Consider the following 18,346-nt stretch of genomic DNA (forward strand, 5'->3'; position numbering starts at 1 on the left):
GTTCTGCCTCTGTCACCATGCAGAACTCTCCCTGTGTTTCCACGTGGCCTCCTCGTAAGGACACCGGCCATTGGAATGAGGGCCCACCCTAAATCTAAAATGACCTCAAATGACCTCATCTCCAGATCCTTCACTTAATGACATCTACAAAGACCCCATTTCCAAATAAGGTCACATTTACAGGTTCCAAGGACTTTGGGGGTGGCGGGACACGATTCAACCCATGGCAGGTGAGAACAAGGTTTGCACATCTGAGAAGCAGAAAGTGGCTGGTATGGCCAGAGCTGAGTGGAAGGGGAGCAGAGGTCAGCAGATGGACCTCGTAGGACCTTGAGGCTGAAGTCAAGAAATGAACTGTCTTTTCAACCCAGATCCTCTCTGGTAATCGGGTAGCTGTCACCGGGGGCAGTGGGGTGACGAGGCCATGTGTCTCTCTGGGTGTGTGGGGCTCCCAGAGAGCGTGGCGGCACACGGGCCCCGCGTCTTCAAGGCTCAGATGTGGTACCGCTGCTTCTGCCTCATTCTGTTGCTTAGTACCACTCTCCCAGCGGGTCCTGATGCAAGAAGAGGAAACGGGCTCTCTCCCAATGGGAAGAACTCTGAGGCTCCACGCCGAGGATGTGGAGAAAGGGAGGGAACAACGGAGGTCAGCCTAGCACTCGCTCCATCAGAGCTGGATTGGAATCGTGGCTGTATGACTTCTGAGCTGTGACATTTACATTTCCCTTTACTCCTCTCAACAAACAAACGTGGGTAATAGCTAGTTTACAACACTGTTGCCACGTGGATCAGGGACCACGTCCAACAAAATGTGGAGTCCCAACTCTTCCTCCCCAACTTAATCACATCATTGCCTTAAGCCCCTTCTCCGCATAACCCTCCAAACAAGTCAATTGCCAGCTTTCAAGGCTCACCGCCTCCAGGAAGCCTTCCCTGATAGCACGCCGACCCACCATGACCAGAGCGCTACCTTTGGAAAGCCTTTCTAAACAGTCAAATAAGTGATGCCTAAAATGCTTTGGGGCGTTACCTTTTCTACTTCAAATGTCTCAAGCCCCCAACCCATGTGCCCCAAAGAGCCCAGCTTCTGCCTTTGGTAAATGAATTAGATTTTTTAAAATATAGATCAAACACTCACCCCTTCCGCCAGCCATCCTGTTTGCCTTCCTAGAGAAAATCACTGTTACCAATTTCTCGTCTATTCCCCCAGAGATAGCCAAGCACGGGCTCAGCAAACATTTTCTATAAAGAGACAGGCAGTCAATAGATTCGGTTTTGCAGGCATATGGCCTTGGTCACCACGACTCACCTCTGCTGTCTCCAAAAGCAGCCACAGACAAGACATAAGTGAACATGTGTGACTCGGTTGCAATAAAATTTTATTGATGGACAGGGAAATGAGAATTTCATATCATTTTCATGAGTCATGCAACGTGATTCTTCTTTTGATATTTTTTTCAACCACTTAAAAATGTGCAAACCCTTCTTAGCTGTGAGGCCATGACGAAAAACGGCAACAGGCCACATCCGGCCCAGGACACGGTTTGCTGCCCCGCGGACAGAAGCAGGCGTGCAGAGAGACCCCCGCGCCTTTCTTTTCTACACCAACGGGAATATCCTTGTGCACCGTGCTTTTCGCCCTTTTATAATATGCCTTGGCAATTATTCCACCTCCATAAACACTGACCTCCTCCATCCTTCTCTTTTAATCTTCAAAATGTCTTTTTAAAGAGATAGTTAATAAACTCTTTGTTTTAGAATTGCTTTCAATGTACAGAAAAGTTGTGAGGATACTCGAGTTCCCACGCACCCTGCAGCCAGTTTCTCCTACTGTGAACATTGCTGTGGTACGTTTGTCACAAGGAACGAACCCATATTGATGTGTTATTACTAATGGAAGTCCGCGCTGTGTTTGGATTTCCTCAGCTTTCCCCTGATGTCCTTTTTCTTTTCCAGAATCTCACTTGGGACCCCACATTCCACTGGGTCAGCCTGCGTCCTGAGGCTGTTCCTGGTTGTGTCAATTTCCCAGACGTCCCTGGTTTTGGAAGACCTCCACAATTTTGAAGAGTTCCGGTCAGGGATTTTTGTAGGATGTCTCCCCTCCCACCCTATTGGAGTTTGTCTGACATTTTTTCATAATTAGACGCCTCAGGTGGAGGAAATCAAGGGTCCAACTTTCTCTCCATCCTCCAACCCTTCCAAGATCTCTCCCCACGGCTGGCCTTTCCCTGGTGGGACATTAATTACTGCAGAGCCTAGACAGACTTCTCATTGCCTGAGTACATTTGTGAAGGCAGCCGTGATTGATTGGAGCTAGTTCAGATTTTAGATTTACCTGCTTTTTTTTTTTTTTTTTTTAAATCCCCATGTCTAATCAGAGAGCTCAGCCTGGTGGGGGCCAGGTGCCCCTGGATAATAGTTGGTGGGAGAGAAAAGGAGGCTGGAGACAAAACGGGAAGGCAGGAAAGCAGGAAGGCTAATAATAATGTTACAACCTAGCTGTTTATTAAAAGCCCAGGGATATACAGCCCAGGAACGGTTCTTCCTTTCCCCGACATGTGGGGACCATATTTTCTTGGCCCAGAGTTGGGTCGTGCGATTAGCCGAGAGCATTCCATTTTCTTTTAATACCTTTGAAAGGCCTTCTGATTTGTGAATTTCTTTAGGGAGGGCTACGTTTAGTTGCACATTTTAATAAAGGCAGTTCCTGAAAATAATAAAAGAAAAGTACGTGAAACCAGGCCTGGCTGGGCAACCCACACTTGCCCTCTCATAAAAGGCTAAGATCTCAGCACTGCCTCGTAAAGCTTGCTCCAGCCTGTTCTGACCGGGGTTGCGGTGTGCAGAAAACAACCCCCTAATTGTCATTTAATTAAAGAGCACTTTCATACATATCAATAAATAGCTGTTGAATAAAAAATGACTTGGAAACACAGTGACCCCTTGTCACCTACTCTAGGCTTGAGGGTACATTTTTACATGGGTGTGTGTGTTTTCTTTGAATAGACAGTCTACTGTAAGAGGTGGACAGGGCGAAGTCTGACCTTCAGAGTAACCTATTACCAAGCAAGTAAATCCTCAAGTAATAGGTTGAAGAGACACGCCCACATCCTTCCCCTGGAACCTGTGAACATGACCTTACTTGGAAAAGGGTCTTTGGAGACATCAAGTTAAGGATCTTGAGATGAGACCATCCTGGATTTAAGATGGGCCCTACACCCAATAGCAGGTGTCCTAATGAGAGAACAGAGGGGGAGATAGATTGATTCAGACACCGGAGGAGAGAAGACCACATGAAGACAGAGGCAGAGGTGGGCGTGATGCAGCCACAGAGCCAAGGCTCCCCTGGAGCCCCCAGAAGCTAGGAGGAAGGGTCCTCCCGCAGAGACTCCGGGCGCAGCTCAGCCCTGCTGACACTTTGATTTTGGATTTCTGGCCTCCAGAACTGTGAGAGAACACATTTCTGTTGTTTTAAGCCACTAAGTCTCTGGAAACTTGGAGTAGGTGGTAGGGAACCAATACACCCCATAATCCTATGTCGACTGAAAACAAAAATGCACAATCTAAAAATGGAGAATTGTGTTTTATTCCGCAGACTTACTGAGGACTTAAGCCCAGGAGGATACAGCTTCTCAGATAGCTCTGAGCGACTGTTCCAAAGAGGTAAAGGAGATGACAGGATATATGACTTTTTCCGCTGGGGGGAAGAAAAATGTAGTTGAGTATCAAAAGATTACTGCTTGGGCTTCCCTGGTGGCGCAGTGGTTGAGAGTCTGCCTGCCGATGCAGGGGACACGGGTTCGTGCCCTGGTCCGGGAAGATCCCACGTGCCGCGGAGCGGCTGGGCCCGTGAGCCGTGGCCGCTGAGCCTGCGCGTCAGGAGCCTGTGCTCCACAACTGGAGAGGCCCCGGAGAGGCCGCGGCAGTGAGAGGCGTACCGCAAAAAAAAAAAAAAAAAAAAAGATTACTGCTAATCACAGAAACAGACATCTCGAGTTAATGACTTTTGCACTTTTAGTGTGGGAAGATGCAAGAGCCTAGGCTCATTGAAATTATTCCTCTGATTGCATCTTAACTATCTTGGGCCAGGATCCTGTTTAAATACAGGAAGTGGCTAAAACGATTTCCGAGCCTAAGCAGAGCTAAAACGCTGTTCTGCCTACGGGCAATCCCCCGCCAATGTTAGGGACCAGCGTCCCCTGGCGGCCCGGCCACTACGTTGGTCTCTCCAGGCGCCGCCAAACAGCCTGTGCCTGCGCAGAATGCAAGCGCTCAGGCCCGCCCCTTGGAGGGTGTAACTTCCTTGGGTTGATCTCTTTGGCCACGCCTACTTCCGGGGGCGGGCTACGCCTGGAGCACGTGACTTGGTTCCGGCTTGCGGAAGATGGCGGCGCCCAGAGCCGTAGCGTGAATTTTGGTGGTGGTAGTCGCAGGCCATTCGTGCTGGAATCACAACAGTGGGACCGTGCGCCATGTCGCGACTGATCGTGAAGAACCTCCCAGATGGGGTGAGTGCAGAGCCTGGACTTGAGAATCTGAAATTGGGACCAGCTAGGAGCTGGAGGTTGGGAGGGAGGTGCCTGGGGAGAACTGAAGGGCTTTCGATCTCGGGAAGGATTCCCGGAGGATTCAGAGCCCGAAAGGGGCTTCTCGGCAGATTCCCCGTTGACATTTGGGAGAGAGGGACAGTGCCTGCTCAGGGTTTCACAACCGACCCGATGTATGTGATCCCAGCCAGACACCTCCTTCCCCGGGACATGCCAGCCCCCACGCTGTGTCGAATGTCTTGCTCCCACAGCCCTCTTGCCAGTCGCTTTTTTGGGTTGACTCGTGACTGGGTACGACACTGCGCCTGTATCCCTCTCCCACTCGGCACACTGTCTGGGAGGAAAGTGGGGAGCAATAGACTGAGGACCTGCGTTCCAGTTCCCACTCCCGCCTTTAGAGAAGATAGGAGTAAATAGTCTAAGAAAACTGAGTGAGTGTGCAGGGCTTTAAACAACTTATCCAGTAAGTGGGGAGGGGTGCCCCAGTCGTACTTGTCTCCGCCTAGAGTCCGCACAGAACTTGGCACGTGGTAGGCATCCAGTAAATACATGCTGAATGAAAGAGTGAAGAAATAGTTGAATGCGTGGTGTCAGACGGTTAGTGCATTGTGCCCAAGTGAATCATCCGTACCTATTTCACTATGACTTTTCTTGGATAGAGAGCCCCTACACGACTGGTGTGGCCAGTATACTCATTCCCAGAATACAAAATGTGCCGTTTGGATGGCGTGAGAGATCTTGTGTACTCCTTAGAAAGAGTGAGAAAATAAAACCATTTCTGTTTCATTGTTGTGGTTTTTTAACTTTACCTTCCCCCCGCCCCGGCGGATGGGGGGGGCACCTATCATACGATTTTTAAAATTCAGTATAAAACGAGAAGCACAGTCTTTTGTTCCATCCTATCCTCCATCTGTCTCCAGGAGTAACCATCTTTACGGCTTGCATCTCTTGACAAGTTCCTCATCTCAAAACCCTTAATGTAATTACATAGTAAGCTCTCAAAGCGTTAGCTACTACTACTACTGTTATTAACTCTTTCATTCATCAAACAAGACATGCAATGGTAAGAGACACAGCCACACTGAGAAGCGAAATGAGATGGTAGTGGAGAGGGGAAGGAAGGGTAGCCATGCTAAAATCCTCATCCATCAGAGTGAGGCATCAGGAGACGCTATCTAAAGCTGACAGATGGATTAATAATAGATATTTTTTAAGTGTACTATTTAGAATAAATGATGGAAGAATTAGAAACAATAAGTAACAGGCTGGAGGGAAGGGATAGTTAGGGAGTTTAGGACTGACATGTACACACTGCTATATTTAAAACAGATGACCAACAAGGACCTACCGTATAGCCCCGGGAGCTCTGCTTAGTGTTACGTGGCAGCCTGGATGGGAAGGGAGTTTGGGGGAGAATGGATACGTGCATATGTATGGCTGAGTCACTGTGCTGTGCACCTGAAACTGTTACAACATTGTTAATCGGCTATACTCTAATATAAAATAAAAAGTTTTAAAAAGCCAATAAATAGCAGAGACTAGAAGGGAGAAATAGATGACGTAGGTTTCTTATTTTTCATAGTGGGAGTCAGCAGATAGTCATTGGGTAAATAAGCCAAGAAATGAAAGTGAGAGCTCAGTATAGGGACATAGAGCCATGCTTATGAGGAGTCCTAAAAGCAAGCTATAAAGATAGCTTGAGAGATCTTGTGTACTCCTTGTGGTAGAAAGGATACTCCTTTGTACCACAATTAGCAGGCACTGTGTAGTTTACCATTTCCTTAGTTCACACATCACTGTGACAGGCATTTATTAGGTGTCTACTATGCAGCAGCCAGGATGCTGGGCTGCTTGTACGATGGGTCTCAGCCTCCTAGCAGCCCACAGGATAGAAAGATTTCAGTGCAGTCATTCTGAGTCTTGATTTCCTTATCAGTGAAGTGGGGAAGGGCCTTGCTCAAGGTCACACAGCGAGTAAGTGTTGGAGCCAGAGCTGGAACCGGGTCCAGCTACAACGCATGCTCTGCAACCGCCCCTTCTAAGGTCACCTCCGGGGAATCCCAGGGCCTCAGGTTTCCAGCCCTTTTTGTCCCCTTGGCTCTGAGGGCTCCCCGGCCCCCCCCCCCATCGTCCCCCTTCCACCCTAGATGAAGGAGGAGCGTTTCCGGCAGCTGTTCACCGCCTTCGGCACACTGACAGACTGCAGCCTCAAGTTCACCAAAGGCGGCAAGTTCCGCAGGTTCGGCTTCATCGGGTTCAAGTCCGAGGAAGAGGCCCAAACAGCGCTGAACCATTTCAACAAGAGTTTTATCGACATGTCCCGGATCACGGTGAGTGGGTGTGAATCTCGCCCTCTCCTGCCTGTCAACAGCGACCCACTGGCTCTTTCTCTCCACGCTCAAGTCCAAAGCCTGTCCCCTTCCAGACCGTGGCATCTTTGGTCTTCCTCACAGTTCTCAAGCTCCCATGCTTGTGAATCCCCTGCAGCGTTTGCGGAAACAGTTTCCCCAGAGTTTCTGATTCTGTATGCTGGGGGAGGGAATCCAAGAATTTGCACGTCTCACGGGCTTACCGGTGATGGTGATGCTGCTGGTCCCAGGATGAGAAGCGCTGGTCTCCATTATTCATCCACTCGCCCAGTCAGTGGCTGAATTGCCTGTGCCGGGCGTGGTGGCAGGTGTCATCATCCCTCTCTCTGTCCCTCGCAGGTAGAGTTCTGCAAGTCGTTTGGGGACCCGACAAAGCCCCGAGCCTGGAGCAAGCATGCCCAGAAAACAAGCCAGCCCAAGCCCCCTCCGAAAGACAAAGACTCCATCTCCCCAGAAACTAAGAAGGTGCATGGATGGTCACTCCTGGCTGCATCCGGGTGTCAGCAGGGTGGTCACCCCGGGAAGGCAGGGGAGGGGGAGGGACCTGAGAATCCCTCTCGGATGGTTCCCGAAAGCAGCCCTCCCAGGGCAGTGCGTTTCCATCTCCTTTCATCGTGACCCTCACCACCTGTGCCTTCTGTTTTTAGGATGACAAGAAGAAAAAGGTAGCAGGTGAACTGGAGAAGGTGAGTCTGTCCTCGTGACAAGCGGAAGGCGGGCGGCGAGGGCGGGCCCGGCAGTCAGTGCCTTGCCATGGCTGTGGCGCCTTGGTCTTTCTGTCTGATGAAGAATCCATGCCGCCCTCCCTGGGACTGACCCAGCTGGCCCCAGAGGTCCTCTAGAGACTGGGGGAAATGGCCTCGGAAGATGTGCTTACCCTCTGAAGAGTTAGCAAGGGTGAGCCCTGCCTGAGCCTTCTCTGCCTGTTCTCCCTCCTTCCTGCTTCCCTGCCACCCGGCACCTGCAGCTGAGGGAAGATAACGAGTTCCAGGAGTTCCTGTCAGTTCACCAGAAGCGGACGCAGGTGGCCACCTGGGCGAATGATGCCCTGGACGTTGAGCCCTCGAAAGGGAAGAACAACTTGGCCAAAGACTACCTGAACTTTGACTCCGACTCAGGGCAGGAGAGTGAGGAGGAGGGAGCCGGAGAGGCCCCGGAAGGTAAGGGTGTGGCCCCTACCTGAGTGCGCGCCCTGCAGCGCCCAGGCCTGTGCACACATGACCTGGGGCCCCTGCGCGGCGGGCCCAGGAGACTGCGAGTCAGCCGCTGCCCCGTGGAGCAGTGATTATCCCGCTTGCGGGTACGTCGGCTTTGACCGATCCTGGTTCCTTATTCAGTCAGTTGATTACTCACTCAGATATTGATTGAGCACCAACTGTATGCCATGCGCTATTTCAGGCATTGGGGATATAGGAGTGAGCAAAAGACAGGGAATCCTGCCCCCGTGGAGCTGTCGCCCTGGTTGGGGAGAGAAACAATAAAGACATTGGTCTCCTATTTAGTATATGATGTGAATACTGGTGCTGCAGGGAGAAAGCAGGAAAGGGAGGAATGTAGGAAAGGGGGACGGGAGAGTCACCGGGGAAGGCCTCCGAGGAGGTGGCCCTTGAGCACAGGACTGAGGGAGTGAACCTCTGTCCTCAGAAGGGGGTCACAGTGTCATGGGGGGGCGTGTGGACCTGTGAGCGACTGTGGCTCAGCGTGGTGACTGCCGTGGTCGTGGGTGGGAATCGACTTTGGTTAAAAGATGAGGGAATGAATTTAACGTGAGTTTTATGGCTGGTAAAGTCTCTGCAAAGCTGGGATCCGAAGGACTCACTGGGAGTTGGTGCGACTCAGAAGGGATGGGGTGAGGGAAGGGGTTCCAGGCAGAGGGAACGGCATGGCAAAGGCACAGAGGGAAGGAAAAACAGGAACTTGGAGGGGGGTTCCACATGGCTCAGGGTGGCTGCAGCAGTGGGAGCCGGTGAGAAGCCAGTGAGCTCACCGGGCCCGACGAGGAGTTTGGGTTTCACCCTGAGAGCATCTGGGAGCCCCTGGTGTGTTTTGATCGAGGAGTGAGAGTCCTCTCTGTAGGCAGTTGGCGAGGCTGGTGAGGGAACCCCGAAGTTCTTAGTGTGTAGCATGGAAACTGTCAAAACTCCATCAGTTTCTCCCCACTTGACGGTATTTATTCAAGGACCTACTGGGGACTGGCTGCTTGGCACGGGGCCCCTGGTCACCTCAGGCTTGGCACCTTACGTGCCACCCACCGGTCACACCCCCATGCTGTCTGCCTCCAGCCCTCTCGTTTGCTCACAACCGTCACCGGCTCCCAACCTCTCCGTTTTTCCAGAGGAGGACAGCAGCCTCGAACCCAAGGCAGCCACACGGAAGGAGCTGTCAGACATGGATTACCTGAAATCCAAGGTGGTGGAGGCCGAGTCGCCATCCTCAGAGGAGAGTGAAGATGAAGCCGTGAACTGCGAGGAAGGGAGCGAGGCCGAGGAAGAGGGTTCCTGCACCCCCGCCGCCCAGCAGGACAGGGAGGCGGCCCGAGCCGAGGTGCGTGTGCATCGGGGTGAGCTTGGGAGCCTGGGGAGGGAGGAGGTCTGCTTGGCCCTCGCCCACGTTCCCTGCAGCCCCTTTGTCGGGGCCTGTAACGTCGGGGAAAGACAGCTCAGCGGCCCAGAGACCTGTCTTCAGGTCTCGGTACTGCTGCTTGCTTGCTGTGTGACCCTGGGCAAGCATCTTCCCTCTCTGAATTTATTCCCTGTCGCTAACGCAGAGGCTGCCTGCCCCTCTTGACTTGGGGGGGAGGGGGGCATAAATGAGCGGAAAAAGTATCCCAAGCATATTGTACTTCGCAGTTACTAGCAAAGTAGACAGGTGCGAGCCCGTGATCAACAATAATGGATGAAATTAATTGAGCACTTACTGCATGTGAGGTTCAGTACCTGGCATGTCATTTGTCGTTGAATCTCATGGGAATCTTGGGGGATGGGGATTCTTGTCCCCTTTTACAGGTGAGGAAACTGAGGCCCAGAGAAAGGAAGTGACTCACTCAAGGTTTTGGCTGGGAAGCGGTGGGGTCAGCACCCAGACCCAGGTCTGCTGGGCTCTGGAGTCTAGGTCATAAATGTGGGTGCTTCCTCTGGGGATGGCCGCCCCGTCTTCCACCCAGGGGTCCGCTCTGCTTAGGGCAGCTTCACACATCCTTTGGGTCTTCATTCCTTCATCTCCCTCCTCCTCTTTCTCCTTCCCCCTCTCCCTCCGTTCATTCTCTTTCCCTTCTAATTGCCATCTCCTGTCCTTTTCTCCTAGAAATTCTAAAGAGGTAGTCGAGTGTGGCTAAGTCAGGGAGCCGTGGGTTCGCATCCCAGCCCTGATGTGGAGTGGCCGTGGGATGGGGTGAGGCGCTTCTCTCTGGGCCTCTGACCTGATGTGGAGTGGCCGTGGGATGGGGTGAGGCGCTTCTCTCTGGGCCTCTGACCTGATGTGGAGTGGCCGTGGGATGGGGTGAGGCGCTTCTCTCTGGGCCTCTGACCTGATGTGGAGTGGCCGTGGGATGGGGTGAGGCGCTTCTCTCTGGGCCTCTGATCTTCGTCATGTAAGGTGATGCCCAGCAGAGCACTGGTCTCTGTGTCCAGTTTCCAAAACCCCTGCACCTGGGTGCGCACTGGAAATCAGAAGCTCCAGGTTTCAGGGAGATACCCCATAACTTATACGGGTCCATAAAAGCACAGGACTGTTTCTGCAGTGAAGCTAGAAATGATTGCTCATCTACTTGGGGTAGACGTAAACCCTAAATTGTGACGTAACAGCTCAGAGTGGGCTTTGCCGGCAAATGAGTCTAAGTCAGGGCAGGTTTTGTTACCAAACGAATTAACCAAAAGATTAGGTTCCTCAGAGCTGTTTCGATTCTAAAACTACAGAAGACGTCCCAAACCCTGTAAGATTGTTTTAAAGATTCAGGAGGACAGCTGTGTCTGCAAAGTTCACAACATCTGGCACAGAATACGCCCTAAATAAGTGGTAGCAAATGTCACCGTACCTCAGGGCTCCTTCCCAGGCTCTGCCCCTCCGTGTGGCCTGGCGCCCCTGTGAGCAGACCCCCAGTGAGCCGGCCTGTGGTTCTGGCCCTCATCTCAGGGGCACGTGGAGGCTTGGCACCTCCTACCGCAGGCTCTGGCCAGACTCTGCCTCCTTGGCAGGCACGATGCTTCCGGCATTGCCAGCTGGCCCTGGCGCCAGGGGCCTTGCAGCGTTCACTGCGACGCCCGGGTCGGCACCTCCTGCGGCTGCACCCGGGAGCTCACTGTGGCCGTTTCTGTTCTTTGCCATCACTCAGACCGAGACACCAGCCAACCAGAAGGAACGCACCACCACCCACACCGTGAAGCTGCGGGGAGCCCCGTTCAATGTCACAGAGGTACGCGCCAGTAACGGGGCGGGGTGAGGAGCCCCCGGGGAGCAGGAGACAAGGGTGAGGGTCCCAGGAGCCTCTGCTGCACGGGAGCTTCGGGATCAGCTGAGGACTTCAGCCGGAGGGAACTGGGGGCCAGAACGACTGACACACAGGATCTCGGGCATCGTCACGGTCGGGAAACAGGGCCGCCTATATGAGACCAGGAAGGACTGGTCTCAGTCACCAGTCACCTATGCTAGGGGCGGGCATACTTCTGCTGAAAAATTAAAAAGGACCAGCTAGTGAATACTCAGGGCTTTGTGATCAGTATGGTCTGTGCTACGACTACTCAACCCTGCTGTAGCACAGAGGCAGCCCGAGGTGAGAGGTGGCCAAATAGGCCTGGCCGTGTGCCAGTAAAGCTTTATTTACAGAAGCAGGCAGTGGGCCACGTTTGGCCTGCGTACTGTAGTTTGCTGACTCTGGGTCTACACAGGAGAGAACACTTTGTCAATTTCCCTCCTCGTGAAAGTAGTAGAAGTTCAGCCTAGGAAATGTTTTTTAATGTAGCTAAACAACAAGAAGTAAAAATTACCTATCACTCTATAAATTGCCAAGCAAACTGTGTTGAGAGAGAAGTGCTAACCAGATGGGGTACCAGGATGCAGAGCTAATTACCTACAGGTCTGATTACTATAGGAGTAAAGACTGTCCCAGGCAAACTGGAGCAAGCCCCCCTCAATCCCCCACGTCTATATTCCTGACAACCAGTAATGAATTCTCAGTATATCTTCTTAGACATCTTTTTCTTTGTATAGAAACGTTGACCTGTGTTTTTCTTTTTTTTTTTTTAATTAATTAATTAAATTATCTTTGGTTGCGTTGGGTCTTCATTACCGCGCCTGGGCTTTCTCTAGTTGCGGTGAGAGGGGGCTACTCTTCGTGGCGGTGCGCGGGCTTCTAATTGCGGTGGCTTCTCTTGTTGTGGAGCATGGGCTCTAGGCACGTGGGCTTCAGTAGTCGTGGCACGCGGGCTCAGTAGTCGTGACTCGCGGGCTCTAGAGTACAGGCTCAGTAGTTGTGGCGCATGGGCTTAGTTGCTCCGCGGCATGTGGGATCTTCCCGGACCAGGGCTTGACCTGTGTCCCCTACGTTGGCAGGCAGATTCTTAATCACTGCACCACCAGGGAAGTCCTGTGTCTTTTCTTTTTAAAAAGCAATCCTACAGTAGGAACTATTTTGCAACTCTTTTTCCTTCCTCATCACATTATGTCATAAATATCTCTGAATAGTGAATATTCTGTTACAGCATCATTTTTCACGTTGCATGCTATTCTTTACTCTGGACACACTGTGTTACGCTCACCCAACCTCCTAAATTGAGACATGGGGATTGTTTCCAGTCTTCTGCTGATTTGAATAATAATGCAGTCAGCGCATTTCTTGAGATCAGAGGTCAACAGATGTTTTTCTATCAACATCATTTAGTGCATATTTTAGGCTTTGTGAGCTATATGGGCTATTGCACTTTTTTTTTTTTTTTTTGATAATCCTTGGAAAATGTAAAAACTATTAGCTTGCAGGCCGTGGGCAGTATTTGGCCTGTGGGCTATCGTTTGCCAACCCTTGCTCCAGATAAGTACTGTATTAAGCACATCCGTGTATTCAGTACATTTTTAAGTCTTTGATACAGAGTGCCAGTTGCCCTCTGGAAGCCTGGCCAGTTTATACTCCCTTAGCAGAGAATGAGAGTGCACATTTTTGTGAACCCTGGGTATTAATCTTTACCAATGTGACAGGTCAAAATGGTATCTCATTTTGATTTATATTTTCGATGATTCGTGAGGTCGATCATTCTTTCACGTTTGTGTATCATGTGTGTATCCTCTTTTGGAAAGTGCCTGATTATATTTTATGCTCTTTTTTTCTCAAAGTACTACCTTTTTTGAGTCTGTATATTTGCTAATTATTTTTTTAAATAAAACTTAATCGGATTTCGGAGTAACAAGCATTTGGGTTCTACCGGACTATGTGAATTGTCTGCTAATTTAGAGTCAGAGTTCTGTCAGTACCAACCATGCAGAAAATCATGTGCTTCAGTGGGGACGGGGGACATTAGATGGACTTTTGCAAATAAATACATGAAAAATGATCACTTTTTTCCACAAACGGTAACAGAAAATGTAATGGAAAAACAGATTACTTTTATGAAAGAGAAAGAAAAAAAGGAAGGAAGGAAGGGAAGGAAGAAACGGAAAGACAGTCTATTTCTAGATATTCTAATGAAAATTATGTATTGGGGACTTTATAGGTATTCTAATAAAAGTTTTATAGGTTCTATACAAAGAAAATGTTCAATTCCACTGAGGGATTTAAACGAATGCTAACATAAATGTAAAGCCATACATTCTTAGAAAGTAAAAATGCCAGTTCCTCCCTAATTAGCAAATAAATGAGTAAATTCAGTGGGATCACAGAGTTTCGTCAGGATTGGGGGAGTGGGGGTGGGATCCCGGAGAACAGCTGGGAACATCCTGTGGGAATAGACCCTTCCCCTGCAAGATGTTGAAACATGTTTTAAAGCTACAGTAATTAAAACAGTTTGGTTCAGGTGAAGCTGTTCACAGGTTAACTCAATAGAATTGAATTCAGAAATAGACTCACATATGTATAAGCATCTAATTTAGGATAGGGTGTCTCATATCAATGAAGAGAAGAGAGATTTTTCTATAAATAGTAATGGGACAACCAGTTAACTTTTGTGAAGAAAAAAAAAAGGTGGAGCCCCGCCTTACTCCTCATAGCAAGCTAAATTTCAGATGCATCAAGGATTTAAGATAAAAAACTGAGCCAATAAAAGTTCTAGGAGAAAGCATTGAATTTACTTGTAATCTTGGAATGAAAAATGCTTTTCTGTATTCCATATCCTGTAATAAACCATAATGGAAAAGAATATGAAAAAGTGTATGTATACATACACGTATATACACGTATGTACACACACACATGCGTATACACATACATATATATATACACATATAACCGAATTGCTTTTCTGTACACCAGAAACTAACACGACATTGTAAATCAACTATACTTCAATTAAAAAAAAAAAGAATGCCTTTCTAAGCAGTTTGCAGAACTTGGTAGTCATAAGAAAAAGATGGATTAATTGACTAGATAACATTTAAAACTTCTCTAAGGCAACTTTTTGTCATAAAGTCAAAAGACAAACAACAGACATGTATAACACAAACAACAGACAAAAACCTGCTTCTTTCATTTACAAATAGGTAAGTAGATATTGGGACCTACGTATGACCCAATAGAAAAGTGGACGAAAGATAGGAGGTCTTCTAAGAGAAAGAATTCAAATGGCTGGGAAATATGCCTGAGTTCACTCATAATTAAAGAAATACAGATCAAAACAGGAAGGTTACATTTTTGCAGAAATTTTTTAAGTTCAGTAATAAATTGTTTCACGCACTGTTGGGGGAAGTTTGCGGTGAAGCCTTTTGGAAGGCAATCTGGAAGCATCAGTCAGAATTTAAAATATATGTACGTACCTTTGACCTAGCAGTTACCTTGCTGGGAATTTGCACTACAGGCGAATCAGCCAGGTACACCAAGAGGTCAGTGCAAGAGTGTTCATTGCCGCATTTTCTAATTCTAATTTTATTTATAAATTAATGTATTAATTTGTGTCATTTTATTTATAAAAACAAAAAACTGGAAACAACCTCTACGCTATATCACTAGAGAAGTGGTTAAATTAGTGGGTCTCAGCGGGGGAAAGTCCCCACCCCACCCCCATCAGGGAACACTTGGCCCCGTCTGGAGTGCCAACAAGGTGATCTGGGCCTTGCAGTTAGGACCATTTTTGTTTTCTTCTTGGGGCTTTTCAGTATTTGCTAAATTTTTTACTCTCTGTGTTTGTGCATTTTTTAAAAAGAGTTTAAATCACCCTCACGTCCAAATAATAAAGAAGTAGTTAAGAAAATTGGGAACCATCTACAACAGTACTCTATGTGTATCATCCCCGTGAAGTAACATGGACAAATAATCATGCTTTGATGACACGTGAAGAAAGCTGGATTTTACCCCAATTAAGTAAAAAGGTAGTTGGGAAAGAAAGATCAGAAGCAGTACCTTAAAATACCAATGGTGCCATTACTATTCTGTATTTACACTCCTTGTTTCTTCTCCAACTTAAAAAAAAATTTCTTTTCCAAGGCGGTTTTAATTTACGATGGAGAAAATGTGTATAATTTAGAGGAAAGAGAGAGACTACAAAAGGTGGAACACTTCGGTGTCCTTTCTGAATTCAGAAATTTGACCCATGTTTCTTTATTCGGTTTGCACTTTTGGGAAAAAACTTTTCTTCTCCTCACAGAAACATGTCATGGAATTCCTGGCACCCCTGAAACCGGTGGCCATTCGAATAGTGAGAAATGCCCATGGAAACAAAACAGGTAAGGTCTGGGCTGTTTCGAGGGGGCTGGAGAGGCGGATGCTAGAGCTGGAAGCTTGGGGCAGTGGAACTGTGGAGGTGTTTGGAGGGCAGCTACTTTCTTTCCTATTTGTGGTCCCCACTTCTGTGGATGTGGTGAAGGTGCTCAGGACAGGGGTCTGCCTCTTGTCCCCTGCCGCTGGCAGCCTAGTGTGAGGTTTTCACCTGCGCAGGCAGGGCCCAGTCCCCAGGCCTGGGGGCTCAGTAATGACTGCGGCCTTCAGCCCAGATGCAGGGGCCCACCGGGGGCTCAAAGCAAGGGGAGGCCGTGATCAGATTCAGGATGGCCCCCTGGCTGGTGAGGGAAGGGTCCAGGGGCGGGGCCCAAGGACAGGTGGGCTGGGTGGGGGCTTTTGCAGCCCCCCAGGGGAGGGTCTTGTAATAGAGACCAAAACCCACAGGCTTTGGCGCAGGTTACGGCACGGCCACGCGTTAGCTGTGTGTCCGAGCGCACGTCGCTTGACTCCTAGAAAAGTGGGGAGGCGAGGTCTCTCGTGTTCAGGGAAGACTCCACACGCTCGTCTGTGCAAGTCAGGGCCGCGGGCACTGACGGGCAGTCACTGTGGAGGTGGCCCCTTGGTGCCAGGCTGGGTTGCAGCACCGCACCCACAGGCATTTGTCCAGAGAAGGTCAAAGAGCAGGCACTGGTCAGGACAGGGTGAGGCTGGGAGGCAGGCCAAGGCCCTCCCGTTTCCGAACGCTGCCTACAAAGGGAAATTTGCCTGGGGGGCATCAGGGAGTGTCTGCATTTTGGAGATTGGGCGAAAAGTACAGGTTCCCCCCCCTTTCTGCTCAGATTCCCCCAAACACCTAGCACAGTGTGGGTGTTCCTCCGTGACTCCCACGATTGTCTGCAGGGCCTGCAGCCCTTACCTTTGTCTTGGTCCTTTCACAGGGTACGTCTTTGTGGATTTCAGCAGTGAAGAGGAAGTGAGGAAGGCTCTGAAATGCAACAGGGAATACATGGGTAAGGGTGCTCGGCGGCCCCACGCCACGAGGTGGCAGGGGTTCGCTCATTCAGTTGCTCTGTAAGGTTATATTGAGGGCCTGCTGTGTGCCTGCCGGGCACTGCCCTGGGCACGGAGGATACAGCCGTGAGCAGAACAGACCAAAGCCCCCGCCCTCCTGGGGCAGAGATTAGGCTAAGTTTCCTGTAGAGGAAACTGACATCGAGAGGGGAGAGACAGGCGGTAACCAGAGGGGCCGTGCTGTGGACAGATGCAGGAGAGGGCCGGGATTGGAGGAGGCGCATTTTAAACAGGATCGTGTCAGCTTGGGCCACACTAAGCCGGCGACACCAGAACAAAAGCCAGAGGGGTAAAGGGAGCCAGCTCTGGCTTTGTGGAGTGGGGCCGTTCCAGTACAGGGAACAGCAAGTACAGGGTCTGGAGCTGGGAGGTCACCTGAACAAGATATCCAAGGACGTGCTCTTTGGCCTATCCCTGGTATGGACAGGTGATTCAGGTCCAGCCATTGACCCCTTGTGAAGACACAAGTTCTGTTAGGGAAGAGGAGAAACCTAAGCGGTCTTGCTAGCAAGTCAGGTGGTAGGTGTTTACTGAGCACCTGCCGTGTGCATGTGGAGGTGATGGTGGTGGTCGTGGTCTAATCAGGAGCCCGGGGCAGTGCACGGACGCAGTTCAGCAGCAGCACAAGGTGGCTCTTCAGGGTTGGGCTGTCACGTGAGATGATTCCCAGGGCAGTGCCAGGGGCCGTGCCCTGGAATTGGGAGGATGCGGCCCCATGGGCCAGGCGGCCCAGGCAGGCTCCCCCCTGAGCTAAAGCCGAGCTCACAGGATAAGTGAGATTGAGGCCTGGCTTTGGCTGGGGCCGCCACCCTGGTTAACAGAGCCTGGTGTCTGGCGCTGTCACCAGCCACCTTCACCATGGCTTCCGGAAGGCAGCAACAGAGTCTGGAAGCTGGCAGGTTCCGGGCCTCCCCCGGGGCCCTGACTGCCTCTCCTTGTGCAGGTGGACGCTACATCGAGGTGTTTAGGGAAAAGAACGTCCCCGCAGCCAAGGTGCCCCCAGAGAATAGCGCCAAACCCTGGCAAGGCCGGACACTCGGGGAGCATGAAGAAGAAGAGGACCTGGCCGACTCTGGGAGGCTCTTTGTGCGAAACCTGCCCTACACCAGCTCCGAGGAAGACCTGGAGAAGCTCTTCTCCAAATACGGTAGGGGCGTGGCCTCCGGCTCACCACAGGCACCTGCAGCGGGTGGTCCGAGTCCCCATGTGCCTCCTGCAGCTCTTGACCTTGGGCTAATGACGGCCCCCTCTGGCCTCAGTTTTCTCATCCATAAAATGGGCCTCACCATCTCTGAGCTGCTGTGAAGATTCAAACAGTATGTAGACAGCAGAACTCGAAGTCCTAGATGGCATCCCAGGCACCTTTCGTGGTCTGAACCCAGACTCCCTTAGCTTTCACTCACTAAACTCAGAACTGACGGGGTTTGGGTACAGTTTTCTGAGATGTCCCTGGTATCTGAACCCTTGCTCTGCTCTTGGAAGCCCACTCACTGTGTGTGTTG

General features: G+C 50.3%; 1 protein-coding gene across 4 annotated transcripts in view; it reads left to right on the forward strand.

Moving 5' to 3' along the window:
- Window positions 1-4,395: 4,395 nt before the first annotated feature.
- The window catches only part of RBM19 (RNA binding motif protein 19), a 126,505-nt gene continuing 112,554 nt past the window's right edge, over window positions 4,396-18,346 (forward strand). For all 4 annotated transcript variants that reach the window (XM_060028122.2, XM_060028121.1, XM_060028120.1 and 1 more), the window contains exons 1-10: window positions 4,396-4,511; window positions 6,698-6,880; window positions 7,259-7,384; window positions 7,567-7,605; window positions 7,887-8,079; window positions 9,255-9,463; window positions 11,250-11,330; window positions 15,700-15,778; window positions 16,712-16,783; window positions 17,788-17,991. In XM_060028122.2, coding sequence (XP_059884105.1) covers window positions 4,476-4,511; window positions 6,698-6,880; window positions 7,259-7,384; window positions 7,567-7,605; window positions 7,887-8,079; window positions 9,255-9,463; window positions 11,250-11,330; window positions 15,700-15,778; window positions 16,712-16,783; window positions 17,788-17,991 — 1,222 coding nt within the window. In that variant the 5' untranslated portion in view covers window positions 4,396-4,475. The remainder of the gene's footprint in view (window positions 4,512-6,697; window positions 6,881-7,258; window positions 7,385-7,566; window positions 7,606-7,886; window positions 8,080-9,254; window positions 9,464-11,249; window positions 11,331-15,699; window positions 15,779-16,711; window positions 16,784-17,787; window positions 17,992-18,346) is intronic.

This window comes from Delphinus delphis, chromosome 13, assembly GCF_949987515.2.
Source record: "Delphinus delphis chromosome 13, mDelDel1.2, whole genome shotgun sequence".
Taxonomy (NCBI): Eukaryota; Metazoa; Chordata; class Mammalia; order Artiodactyla; family Delphinidae; genus Delphinus; species Delphinus delphis.